Here is a 14,480-nt window from a genome sequence, read left to right as displayed (position 1 = left end):
ATTTAACTAGTTTAATATTTCTTGGTGAACTATTAATGACCAGCTGATTCACAGAGATGTTTTTCTCTAGCTCTATGGATATTCTCGGTGACATGAAGAAAAATAAAATAATAAAGGAAGAAACAATACATTTGAATAATGGGAGAATTTTCAAGTGGCATATACTTGCAACCATGAAATATTACCTATGGCAACATAATTTTTCAGGTAGGAATTCATTCTGTTTATCATGCAGCATGTCCTAAGTATCCAGTCTCTTCTTAAACTAGCCCAGATGCAGTCCATTTTATTATTGAAGATTCACATTAATTTTTTCATTTGTGTAAGATTAAAATTAAGTGTCTATTAAGAGCCAGTGTTTCGGCTATACCCTCAGAGATCTCATAGCCTCCTACAGTTCCCTACAAGGGATTTCATGAATTAAAATGCACTTGTGCTTGGGAACTAGTTAAAGAATGTGAAGGGAAGGAAACATTTTTGAAAGGTTATTAACATGCCAGGGACATTTAGAAGGGTATCCTTAACCATCCTCTCTAAATAGTTTCTACCTCATGTCTTCTTACTTTTTCTCATCCTGGTCTTTTTTCCCTCTTCATATGCTAATCCTCACTGGACATTGTTCACTGCTCTAAGTCCAGCTCTGAGGAGTAGCTGGCGTAGATAGAACAGGGTTTGTTTTTGTTTTTGTTTATAGCTGTTGCATGAATGAACTTGAAAGGAAGCCATTCTTATTTTACAAATGAAACCAAGACTAATGACTTAAATGATTTGCTAATAATCGTGCAACTCTTAAATGACAAATTAGGGGTTTAAACCTTGGTGTGAACGCAAAGCTCATGGTTCTTTCCATTATCACATCTCTCAACTCATGTTTCTTTAGGGAGATATGAATGTTTTCTTTTGTTGAACATATTACACCAAAGATGCAAGGTTACAGAGATATTGCCCTCAAGAGCTGGACACTTCTAGTTAGGAAGGAAAGAAGTATCTGGAGACCCAACTAAAAGTACCTCAGTGTCTGGGTTCAGAAAAACCTCAGAGACAGAAAAAGCCAGAGGGTGAACTGGCCTGGGGTTCCCCCCAGGGGAGCACTTTAACTTGGATGGGGTCTGTGGTCCCTTGAATCTGAGGAAGTTGTGTTGTTAGTGGCTCAGTCCTGCTGGCTCTTTGCAATCCCATGAACTGTAGCCCTCCAGGCTCCTCTAGCCATGGAATTCTCCAGGCAAGAATCCTGGAGTGGGTTGCCATTCCCTTCTCCAGGGGCTCTCCCCCACCCAGGGAACCCAGATCTCCTCATAGCAGGCAGATTCTTAATCCTCTGAGCCACCAGGGAATATGAGGACATAGAATAAGTATATTTCTTTAGAGTTGACAGTTTTCCTACAAGCCCTTTTTTTTCTGAGTTCCTATCCTCATTTAGATGCCAAAGAATAGAGGATTCTCCCCTCTTTTTGAGAGGGAAGATGGTAGAAATGTAGAAAAGCTCATTTTGAAGAGTGTTTGGAGAGTTTGCCGTCTAAGAAATGAAGAGGTGGACAAAAACTGTGGGAACTGAGGTTGTTTTGTCTGGAGAAGACGAAAGTATGGGAGTGGAGGGTGAGGTGAAGAGCTAACTTCAAAAAATCGCCTAATGGGAAAGTCAGAAGTTTGTTGAAAGCCCTTACTCTCACTCGGTAAACAACTGAAACGACCTGCTCTTGAAGGTCTGATTGTTGGCTTTCCCTGGAAGAGAGAGCGGTTAAATTTATTCTCTTAAGCACCAAACAGTGAAATTAAAATCAAACAAACAAACAAACATATATATATATATATATACACACACACACACACACACGATGGAAACACGTTTCTATTCAATACCAAGAATCGCCTTTAAAAGGCATGGAGCTGTTTCGGGAGGAAAGTCGTCCGCGGCGCGCCAGGGGACAGACTCTGCCCCAGGGTCGAGACTCCCGGGTCGGGGGTCGCCGGCTGGGGGCGGGGACCCGGAGCCCAGGGTGCGCACGTCAGACTCCAGCTGCGCATCCGGGGCTCCCCTGGGAGCGGCGCGGGGCGGGGCGGCAGGGGTCCCGGGAGCTCCGGCCCTGGCTGGGCTGAGGGCGCTGGACCAGGGCTCAGCAGCATGCTGGCCACGGTCGGGAGCCTCCTGCGCCTCCGCCTAGGGCGCATCCCCTGCTGCGCCCCGGGAGCGCCCCCAGAAGTCGAGCGGCGGCCGGTCGCGTCTCTCTGGCCCCGGGGTCACCCCCAGTACTCCAGTGGCGGGAGCCCCGGCAGCTCGGAGCCCCCAGGTTCTGGTGAGCAGGGGCTGGGAACGACCCGGGAGGGACGGGTCCGTGGAGTGCTGAGGCTGGGGGATGGAGGCGTGAGTGCGCCCCGATCACTGGGCCGTCGGTCTCTCCCTCACTATGTATGTCCCTGTCGCTTTCGCAGCCGAGAAGGTCCATAGAGTCCCCGCCGAGCACAAGCCGTCGCAATTTGACAAGAGAATCCTGCTGTGGACCGGGCGTTTCAAAGCAATGGAGGATATCCCGCCTCGGATTCCGTAAGTGTGGCCCGTGGGTTGAGGGAGCCCTGGAGGGTCCGCCCCAGGCCTGGAAGGCTCGGGGTCCACCGACTTCCCGACCTGGACGCACAGAGGTCGGGAGAGGTGTGCAGAGTCACACGGGTCTTCACAGTACTACTTACCACTCTAAGGGAATTACTCACGCGCCCCTAGTGCGGTTAAATGCCAAGCTCCTTCACTGGACTGTGAGAGACAAGCTAAGCTTATGGGGAGATTGTTGAAGTCGGGTGAAAATCCCCAAGTTCAATGGGTACTTCCACGGTCGCTCAGATAACCGCCCCGGGCGAGCTCAGAGGCCGGGAGGCAGTGGAACCCTTAAGCCAACCAAACCAAAACTAGGGTCCTCGCATACGCCCTGCTGGCTGAGAGGCGGAGGGGCCCTGCCCTGGGCTGGGGAGGGGAGGAGTTGCGGCTCCCTGATCCACCCAAGGAAGGATCATGACTCATGGGGTGGCCGAAGAGTCTCTGGGAAGAAGCCACATCCATGTGACCTCCTCTTCTGGGGCAGGAGATGCCTGGTGTACGCGGTTTTGTAGCCCTCTGAGCGCGGGTTTTCTAGGACTAGGAGCCAGGGCGCATCTGTGTCTCTGGCCTCCTCATCCCATACCCAAGACAGACGTTCGCTTGATAAAACCTAAATTGACAACTTCAACCCAGGGAAAATGTAATCTTTTACGAAAACAAAAATAAAGGTCACCCGTAAAAAACATTTTTTTACAGCTTCAGTTTATGCAAAGCCCAGAAATCTTCCCAGCACTTTACAAGGAAGTGGTTAAAAGGGGAAGGAAGGAAACTAAAGACAAAACCAATCTAACACTTTTTAAACTGATCTCAAAAAAAAAGTGAGACTAGAACTATAAAATCAAACAAGGATTTCAGATGTTCAAATATTATTTTATATGATGTGATCGATGCCTGTTAGAATGGATGATGGAAACTGGGTCTACACCTTGTTCTGTGCATATTGTGCACACTTTTTATTGATTGTCAATTTATTAGTCATCAAAAGCATTTCAAATGGGAAAAAATATGATGGGAAAATGTTCAGTAATGAATTCTCAAACATTTTTATTCCTTTCTTGGATTAAATGATTTAATGAGGAATGGACATGGAATTTGAACTCTGTTTTCAGCACTTATTCACCATGGAGTTTTTTTTTAATATTACGAAACAAATTTTGTTTTCCTTGAGATCTATAATTTAGCCCAGAGCAGAAATTAGCCCCAGAAAAGCTTAAAAAGACCACCCTCAGTGTTTTTGGATTTTAAATTCTAGGGCTATATGATAGAGTAATCAAAAATGTAAAGAACGTGCATTATTATAAATTAACGCATGTCTAGAGATTCTAGACCCAATATTATAGCAATATAGCTGTATATGTGAAGAGACCCATTTTACAGAAATAATTCTTCCCCAGGATCACAAAGAAATATCGTAAAAAGGAGAAATTCTGTTAAATTAACTTTGAGCAAGGTGCCTAGGAAAAGTATTATAGTTTGGGGTTGGAGACATGAAAGTATTTGAATATTTTTTATTATTTTCTATAATTTTCAAATCATTGCTATTTAGGAGAGATATGCCTCCTAAGCTAAGTGTTAGATTTACAATGTAAACAGCTTTCACTCTTATGCTTTTAATGGACATATAATTAACAACTGACCTATAATTTTTGTACCATACACTAATGATATTTAATAATGACTGTACTTTTTCCTTTCTTTTCAGTGTTAAACTAATTTGGTATAGCAGTTCAAAGCCAGATGGATGGGTAAAAAAGATCAGATCTTTCAGGTTCCATCTGGAACAAAAATCAACAACAAGTGTAATCTAATAATGTGTTAATATTCACCTGTTTGCAACTAATATCTTAAAACTTACATTAATCTGCCTAAAACCTGAGGAAAACAGGCTAGATGTTGGTTTTCTGTGTTCTTTCAACTAGTGGAAAGTTAAAGATATATTTTTTAATTTTTAAGAGGAATTACTTCCTAGAATTATTTTTTTATGTTACTGCATTCTATTCAAATGACATAGATAAGAAAAAATACTGCTGAATACTTTCTCAAAAATCATTCTTTACTTATATCTATTTATAAGCTGCCACTTCATATTACTGCAGCAATATAAATAATAAATACCTGTTAATTTGAAATTAGTAAGATAATGTACTAGAATTTGTAAGGCTTTCACATCTGCCAGCTGCATTCAGGGAAATTTTTTGAATATTTACATAAAAAATCATTGTCTATTATGCCAGTCAGGAAATCATATTACTTTAATGTAATTAATAGAATACACATCTTGGTTTAGGCCAGAAATGATAGATGCTGCAAGAAACAAAGCTCGGGTGAAAGCTTGTTACATAATGATTGGACTCACAATCATCGCCTGCTTTGCAGTGATAGCATCAGCCAAAAGGGTGAGTACCTCTTTAAAGTAAAAATAGACTTGTGAATTTTAAGAAAGATTATAGCTTTGTTCTCATTTGGGGGATTATTGCTGGTTTTCCAATGTAAGAACAGTCTCATCTCAGACATCTTGAGCCATCCACATATATCAATTGTACTGGAAACAACACTGTTCATGGAAATTTGAGTCAACAAATTAACTATCTGGACAGAAGGGACAGAAGCTTGTTTCCATTTATAAGACAAAGAAAAATGAGAAATTACAGTTTATAACCTGGTAAAAATCGGCAAAAGAAGAACTTTTTTGTATGAAAGTTATCCAAACTACACCCTTCCTTAAATCATGAACTGTTTAGCTATGGCATCAGTTCAGTTCAGTTGCCCAGTCATGTCCGACTCTTTGCGACCCCATGAACCCCAGCACACCAGGCTTCCCTGTCCATCACCAACTCCTGGAGCTTACTCACACTCATGTCCATCAAGTTGGTGATGCCATCCAATCATCTCACCCTCTGTCGTTCCATTCTCCTCCCGCCTTCAATCTTTCCCAACATCAGGGTCCTTTCCAATGAGTCAGTCCTTTGCATCAGGTGGCTAAAGTACTGGAGTTTCAGCTTCAGCATCAGTCCTTCCAATGAATATTCAGGACTGATCTCCTTTAGGATGGACTGGTTGGATCACCTTGCAGTCCAAGGGACTCTCAAGAGTCTTCTCCAACACCACAGTTCAAAAGCATCAATTCTTTGGCGCTCAGATTTCTTTATAGTCCAACTCTCACATCCATACATGACTACTGGAAAAACCATAGCCTTGAGACTATGTAAAAGATATTGCAATAAACTAGGCAACAGATTATCTCAGACAAGGGTGGTATCAGGAGAGATGATGTGGAGCGGTCCAACTGGGATATATTTTTAAGCAGAGCCAAGAGGATTGCTGGTGTATAGTGACTTACTTATGAGTAGCTGGGAAGATAATAAAATAGTACCTAAGTGAGAGTGTTTCAGATGCAGTGGTCAGGGAAGCTCACTCTGAGAAGAATGAGAATAAGTCATTTAGGGTAAGGCCAAGAGAAGTGAGGAAAACCTATAGAGAGTAAAGTGTCTGGTATATGTAAAAAAAAAAAAAAAAAAACAGAACTAATGTGGCTGAAGTATAAAGGGAAGACAGTTTGAAACACGAAGGGTCCAGGCAATATCAGAATCCAATCTGTCATTTAGGAGCTAGAGAATCACCAACTGGATAGGCAGGTTACTAAGGTAGGTTAAAAACTAGAGATGACTGAATTTCTTTATTTCTATGTTTAAGTGTTCATTCCAATAAACATTTACTAAAATTTCCATTTGATAAGAATAATTTCAAAGCCTAAGTTCTTTGCCAAGCCAACAGAAAGAAATAGATATGTATAGGGACTTCCCTGGTGGTCCAGTGGTTAAGACCATGCTTCCACTGCAGGGGCAAGGCTTCAATCCCTGGTCTGAGAACTAAGATCCCCATATGCCACGTGGCATGGCCAAAATAAAAGAATAGACATATAGATAACATTAGAGCTTCCTAGATGGCACTAGTGGTAAAGAACTTGCATGAGAGTTCAGGAGACCTAAGAGACATGTAGGAGACAGGACACACAGGTTCATTCCTTGGGTCGGGAAGATCCCCTACAGGAGGGCATGGTAACCCACTCCAGTATTCTTTCCTGGAGAATCCCAGGGACAGAGGAGCCTGGCAGGCTACAGTCCATAGCATCACAGAGAGTCAAAGATGCTTAGTTGGTTCCAGGCAAACTATTCTGTGTGATGAGGCTACCAAAATCCAGTTCCACCCCTGGCTGTGTTACTAAAACATAGTTCTAAAACAAGGAAGTTATAATCACACTCAAATGGGCTCAGTTGTAGGTACCACCATGAAGAAGTACACTGATAAACTGGAGTGTGTCCAGAGGAGAGTTCAACACAGGGGAAAGTTGTTAGGGATGGAGAAATTCAGACTAGAGGAAAGATTCACAGAGATATCAATATTTGTGGGGCTGCATTTCATGGTAAAAACTGATTAGCAGATGCAAGAATTGGGGAAAAGCAAGAAGCAAAATTAGAAAGTTATTACCTCATAATTTCCCTTCAGAAACTACATATTAGAGATGGCAAGGAAAAGGGCTCATATACAGGACACAGGCAAACTAGCCTCTGTGGTCATCACTTCCAAATTTTGCACTTCTATTTCGTGATTCTATGCCATAGACGGAGAAGGCAGTGGCAACTCACTCCAGTACTCTTGCCTGGAAAATCCCATGGACAGAGGAGCCTGGTAGGCTACAGTCCATGGGGTCGCTAAGAGTCGGACACGACTGAGCGCCTTCACTTTCACTTTTCACTTTCATGCATTGGAGAAGGAAATGGCAACCCACTCCAGTGTTCTTGCCTGGAGAATCCCAGGGACGGGGGAGCCTGGTGGGCTGCCGTCTATGGGGTCGAACAGGGTCGGACACGACTGAAGCGACTTAGCAGCAGCATGCCACAGACATATGAAGTCAGGTGGGCCTTAAGAAGCATCACTACGAACAAAGCTAGTGGAGGTAATGGGATTCCAGTTGAGCTATTTCAAATCCTGAAAGATGATGCTGTGAAAGTGCTCCACTCAATATGTCAGCAAATTTGGAAAACTCAGCAGTGGCCACAGGACTGGAAAAGGTCAGTTTTCATTCCAATCCCAAAGAAAGGCAATGCCAAAGAATGCTCAAACTACCGCACAATTGTACTCATCTCACACGCTAGTAAAGTAATGCTCCAAATTCTCCAAGCCAGGCTTGACAAATATATGAACCATGAACTTCTAGATGTTCAAGCTGGTTTTTGAAAAGGCAGAGGAAGAGATCAAATTACCAAATCTGCTGGATCATCGAAAAAGCAAGAGAGTTCCAGAAAAACATATATTTCTGCTTTATTGACTATAATGAAGCCTTTGACTGTGTGGATCACAATAAACTGTGGGAAATTCTGAAAGAGATGGGAATACCAGACCACCTCTTGAGAAACCTATATGTAGGTCAGGAAGCAACAGTTAGAAAGGACATGGAACAACAGACTGGCTCCAAATGGGAAAAGGAGTACATCAAGGCTGTATATTGTCACCATGCTTATCTAACTTATATGCAGAGTACATCATGAGAAACACTGGGCTGGAGGAAGAACAAACTGGAATCAAGATTGCCAGGAGAAATATCAATAACCTCAGATATGCAGATGACACCACCCTTATGGCAGAAAGTGAAGAACTAAAGAGCCTCTTGATGAAAGTGAAAGAAGAGAGTGAAAAATTTGGCTTAAAGCTCAACATTCAGAAAACTAAGATCATGGCATCTGGTCCCATCACTTCATGGCAAATAGATGGGGAATCAGTGGAAACAGTGGCTGACTTTTTCTGGGCTCCAAAATTGCTGCGGATGGTGATTGCAGCCATGAAATTGAAAGATGCTTGCTTCTTGGAAGAAAAGTTATGACCAACCTAGACAGCATATTAAAAGGCAGAGACATTACTTTGTCAACAAAGGTCCGTCTAGTCAGTTCAGTTCAGTTCAGTTGCTCAGTTGTGTCCCACTCTTTGTGACACCATGAACCGCAGCATGCCAGGCTTCCCTGTCCATCACCAACTCCCAGAGCCACCCAAGGCCATGAGTTGGTGATGCCATCCAACCATATCATCCTCTGTCTTCCCCTTCTCCTCCTGACCTCAATCTTTCCCAGCATCAGGATCTTTTCAAATGAGTCAGCGCTTCACATCAGGTGGCCAAAGTATTGGAGTTTCAGCTTTAGCATCAGTCCTTCCAATGAACACCCAGGACTGATCTCCTTTAGGATGAACTGGTTGGATCTCCTTGCAGTCCAAAGGACTCTGAAGTCTTCTCCAACACCACAGTTCAAAAGCATCAATTCTTCGGTGCTCAGCTTTCTTAACAGTCCAACTCTCACATGACCACTGGAAAAACCATAGCCTTCACTAGACGGACCTTTGTTGACAAAGTAATGTCTCTGCTTTTTAATATGCTGTCTAGGTTGGCCATAACTTTCCTTCCAAGGAGTAAGTGTCTTTTAATTTCATGGCTGCAGTCACCATCTGCAGTGATTTTGGAACCCAGAAAAATAGCCACTGTTTCCACTGATTCCCCATCTATTTGCTGTGAAGTGATGGGACCAGATGCCATGATCTTCATTTTCTGAATGTTGAGCTTCAAGCCAACTTTTTCACTCTCCTCTTTCACTTCCATCAAGAGGCTTTTGAGTTCCTCTTCACTTTCTGCCATAAGGGTGGTGTCATCTGCATATCTGAGGTTATTGATATTTCTCCTGGCAATCTTGATTACAGCTTGTGCTTCTTCCAGCCCAGCATTTCTCATGATGTACTCTGCATATAAGTTAAATAAGCAGGGTGACAATATACAGCCTTGATGTACTCCTTTTCCCATTTGGAGCCAGTCTGTTGTTCCATGTCCTTTCTAACTGTTGCTTCCTGACCTGCATATAGGCTTCTCAAGAGGTGGTCTGGTATTCCCATCTCTTTCAGAATTTCCCACAGTTTATTGTGATCCACACAGTCAAAGGCTTCATTATAGTCAATAAAGCAGAAATAGATGTTTTTCTGGAACTCTCTTGCTTTTTTGATGGTCCAGCGGATGTTGGCAATTTGATCTCTTCCTCTGCTTTTTCAAAAACCAGCTTGAACATCTGGAAGTTCACAGTTCATGTATTACTGAAGCTTGGCTTGGAGAATTTGGAGCATTACTTTACTAGCGTGTGAGATGAGTGCAATTGTATGGTAGTTTGAGCATCTTTGGCGTTGCCTTTCTTTGGGATTGGAATGAAAACTGACCTTTTCCAGTCCTGTTGCCACTGCTGAGTTTTCCAAATTTGCTGACATATTGAGTGGAGCACTTTCACAGCATCATCTTTCAGGATTTGAAATAGCTCAACTGGAATTCCATCACCTCCACTAGCTTTGTTCGTAGTGATGCTTCCTAAGGCCCACTTTACTTCACATTCCAGGATGTCTGGCTCTAGGTGTGATCACACCATTGTGATTATCTGGGTCGTGAAGATCTTTTTGTACAGTTCTTCTGTGTATTCCTGCCACCTCTTCTTCATATCTTCTGCTTCTGTTAGATCCATACCATTTCTGTCCTTTATTGAGCCCATCTTTGCATGAAATGTTCCCTTGGTATCTCTAATTTTCTTGAAGAGATCTCTAGTCTTTTCCATTCTATTGTTTTCCTCTATTTCTTTGCACTGATCACTGAGGAAGGCTTTCTTATCTCTCCTTGCTATGCTTTGGAACTCTGCATTCAAATGGGAATATCTTTCCTTTTCGCCTTTGCTTTTCGCTTCCCTTCTTTTCACAGCTATTTGTAAGCCCTCCTCAGAAAGCCATTTTGCTTTTTTGCATATCTTTTTCCTGGGGATGGTCTTGATTCCTGTCTCCTGTACAATGTCATGAACCTCCATCCATAGGTCATCAGGCACTGTCTATCAGATCTGGCCCCTTAAATCTATTTCTCACTTCCACTGTATAGTCATAAGGGATTTGATTTATGTCATACCTGAATGGTCTAGTGGTTTTCTCCACTTTCTTCAATTTCAGTCTGAATTTGGCAATAAGGAGTTCATGATCTGAGCCACAGTCAGCTCCCGGTCTTGTTTTTGCTGACTGTATAGAGCTTCTCCATCTTTGGCTGCAAAGAATATAATCAATCTGATTTCAATGTTGACCATCTGGTGAGTTCCATGTGTAGAGTCTTCTCTTGTGTTGTTGGAAGAGGGTGTTTGCTATGACCAGTGCGTTCTCTTGGCAAAACCCTATTAGCCTTTCCCCTTCTTCATTCTGTACTCCATGGCCAAACTTGCCTGTTACTCCATGTGTTTCTTGACTTCCTACTTTTGCTTTCCAGTGCCCTATAATGAAAAGGACATCTTTTTTTGGGTGTTAGTTCTAGAAGGTCTTGTAGGTCTTCATAGAACTGTTCAACTTCAGCTTCTTCAGCGTTACTGGTCAGGGCATAGACTTGGATTACTGTGATATTTAATGGTTTGCCTTGGAAATGAACAAAGATCATTCTGTTGTTTTTGAGATTGCATCCAAGTACTGCATTTGGGACTCTTTTGTTGACCATGATGGCTACTCCATTTCTTCTAAGGGATTCCTAGGGTATGGTTTTTCCAGTAGTCACGTATGGATGTGAGAGTTGGACTATAAAGAAAGCTGAGCGCCAAAGAATTGATTCTTTTGAACTGTGGTGTTGGAGAAGACTCTTGAGAGTCCTTTGGACTGCAAGGAGATCCAACCAGTCCATCCTAAAGGAGATCAGTCCTGGGTGTTCATTGGAAGGTCTGATGTTGAAGCTGAAACTCCAATACTTTGGCCACCTGATGCAAAGAGCTGACTCATTTGAAAAGACCCTGATGCTGGGAAAGATTGATGGCAGGAGGAGAGGATGGGATCACCAACCCAATGGACATGAGTTTGGGTAGGCTCTGGGAGTTGGTGATGGACAGGGAGACCTGGCGTGCTGTGGTTCATGGGGTCGCAGAGTCAGACACGACTGAACAACTGAACTGAACTGTATCCATCTTCCTTCTCTCCAATTCATCTGTCACTTTGAATAATTAATATGTTACCTTATCTAAGATGCTGTCAGATAGAGATGGAGAAATGGGTAGCAATTTGAGATGTGTTTGGAAAGGTAAAAAGGATAGACCTTTATGGTTAAGTTCAGTGTGGGAGGAGGAAACAAAATGGAAGAACGACATAAAAAAAGCCTGGATTTCTACTTGAGAATCTAAGATGGATGGTGTTGCCATTCCCTATGTTTATGGCTAGGGAAAGAACTGGTAGCCCTGACAGACAAAATATATCAAGTCCTCTATTTTGGATATGTTAAGTGTGAAATGCGTATTAGGCTTCCATCAGTATCTATTAGATTTTTATTTTTTTCCTGCAAATGACTTTGTATGTTCTTCAGTCTGAGGGACCTATAGCTTTGCTCACTTCTGAAAAAGTGTAAGCTGTTATTACTTCAAATATGACCTCTCTCCTCATTCTAATAACTCACCTGTTGGGAATATATGTTGGAATTTCTAATTCTATTCTCCAAGTCTCTTAACTTCTCTATTTTTTTGTACTTATATCTCTGTGCCGCATTTACATTATTTCCTCTGTTCCATTTTCTAGCTAGAGTTCTTTCCTCCTGATCACAATGCTAATTATCTTCTCTTTTTACAAGTAATTTTTTCTCCCCCAGGTAAATGCCTAGTGTCCTTGCCAGTTCTCAGGCTGGTAAGAGCTTTAGTCATTCCACAAAATACCTCAGCTCCATGCCCATGATCTAAATCCTGAACTTGCCTATTGGTATAGCGATTCAACTTCTAGCCCACAGCTGTTAAAGCCATTATTTCCCCCTAATAAAGCCACTTCCATCTATCTTGGCTTTTGTCCTTCTCATTCCCCATTAACTTATGCCTTTTGCATTCTTTTCATAAAAGGTACCTGAGGATTTCCCTTTCTTGATTTTAACTATTTGAAAGTGATTTATTTTTTGTCCAACAACTGTATCTTTTGTGTGCCAAGAGGAGGTGGGGGCAGATTTCTGATATAGCGGTACTGTTGTCTAGAAGTCTAATAACTTAGGCCGATTTTTTCTGTATCAAAGGATCGTTTATCCTAAATGCTACATGTGATTGACGCTTTGTTATTTTTCTTCTTTCATGGAGTCTGCTGTGTATCTCTAAAACACAAATTTTTCCAGAGCGTCAAAATGCTTTGCCTTTTGCTTCTGCAGGCTGCAGAACGACATGAATCTTTAACAAGTTGGAACCTGGCAAAGAAGGCAAAATGGCGTGAAGAAGCGGCACTGGCTGCACAGGCCAAGGCTAAATGATATTCTAACTGACAAAGTGTTCATCGGAATATCATCACTATTACCAGCAACAATAAATGATAGGTAAAAGAGAATATTTGACAAAGTACTTGTCAAGGCTTAATGGCGAAGTCTTTTTTTATTTCTACTTTTAGTAAATTTTTGCTGAAGTAGAACATACATTTAGAAAGTGCACAAAAGTGTACACGGTTTGATAGAATTTTAGTGAACACAACTGTATAACTGTTCAGATCAAGATGTAAAACATCTCCTTTCTGCCTCATTTCTGCCCTCAGTCGGTCATTACCACACAGATAAAAAAAGATGTTGTTTTATCACCGTAGACTAGTTTTGCCTGTTTTAACTTTATATACATAGGATTATATAATATACACTTGTATAAATTCTTATACTCAGTATTGTACTGTGAGATTCATCCACAGACTGTGAGTAGCAGGAAGTCATTCATTTTCATTGTTACAGTATTCCATTGTATGAATATGCCAGTTTATCTGGTTATTTGGTCCAGTTTTTGGCCATTAGAGATGTTGCTAAAATGAGCATTCTGGGGACTTCCTTGGCGGGCCAGTGGTTGAGACTCTGCGCTTCCACCGCATGGGGCACAGTTTTCATCCCTGGTTGGGAAACTAAGATCCCACATGCCTCGGGAACAAAAGTAAAACAAACTTCCCCTACCAGACATCACGATGTAGTCACAAAACAGAATAGTAAACAGCAAAGAGAATGAGCAAACCACACATATATGCATGAATATGAATCTCAAAAAAATGTTAACATTGAGCCAAAACCCCAAATTCCCAGATATAGAAAATATATGTAAACTTCCAGTTTACACATTTAGAACAGATAAGTAAGGCTATATTTCTTAGGGATATATATACACATGAGATGAAACAATGAAGCAAAGCACAAGGATTATTAATAAAATCCAGAGTAATAGTTACAAGGGACTGATAATAATTAAATTGGATGGTGAATACACAGGTGTTTTATTATTCAACTGTCTTCTTACACATTATTCTCTTTGTGTATTTTATAATAAAACAATTTAGAAGGTGGAATGCTCAGAAAATAATGAGTCATGTTAAACCCCTAAAATTTTGCCACACTTTTTTAGACAGCAGTTTAAAAAAAACAACCATGACTGAAAGGGAACAAGAGGGATCCCTCAAAAGTAAAGCTGTCCAAAGTTTAGAACTCCCAATTTTTAAATAACAGGTACTTTTGAGCATTACACATTAAATTCCCCAAACTGCCTACTGCTTCCAAATTTAAATGTTTATGCAAAAGCTAGTGAGCATTTTAAGCTCTTTACTTGGTGGGGTTGCTCCCAACCAACATTTTAGTTCTGGTGGTGCTGTACAGCAATGCTTGCAAGTGCAACTATTTGAAAATTTTATTTCATAAGAATGGAAAATTGAAATGTTAAAGTGACTAATAATGATATGATGTACATATCTCTTAAAATTGCAGACTGCTTTACTGGGAGCAAGAAACCCTAAAAATAACTGACATAACTACTTTTACTACTCTGTGATTAACAAAGTTTCAAATACTGAAGGAAATGAGGCCAGATGAAGCAAAAAA

The 14,480-nt window shown here is 41.5% G+C and overlaps 1 protein-coding gene across 1 annotated transcript; it reads left to right on the top strand.

Moving 5' to 3' along the window:
• The first annotated feature begins 2,008 nt into the window (after window positions 1–2,008).
• On the top strand, window positions 2,009–12,981 carry FAM162B (family with sequence similarity 162 member B). Its single transcript, XM_006050610.4, has 4 exons — window positions 2,009–2,294; window positions 2,431–2,542; window positions 4,875–4,983; window positions 12,795–12,981. The coding sequence occupies exons 1-4, from the start codon at window positions 2,123–2,125 to the stop codon at window positions 12,891–12,893; spliced, it is 492 nt and encodes a 163-aa protein (XP_006050672.1). The 5' UTR covers window positions 2,009–2,122; the 3' UTR covers window positions 12,894–12,981.
• Window positions 12,982–14,480: the final 1,499 nt, after the last annotated feature.

Source organism: Bubalus bubalis, chromosome 10 (genome assembly GCF_019923935.1).
Source record: "Bubalus bubalis isolate 160015118507 breed Murrah chromosome 10, NDDB_SH_1, whole genome shotgun sequence".
Classification (NCBI taxonomy): Eukaryota; Metazoa; Chordata; class Mammalia; order Artiodactyla; family Bovidae; genus Bubalus; species Bubalus bubalis.
Note: the sequence above shows the minus strand (reverse complement) of the source record. Positions and strands in the feature narration are given on the sequence as shown.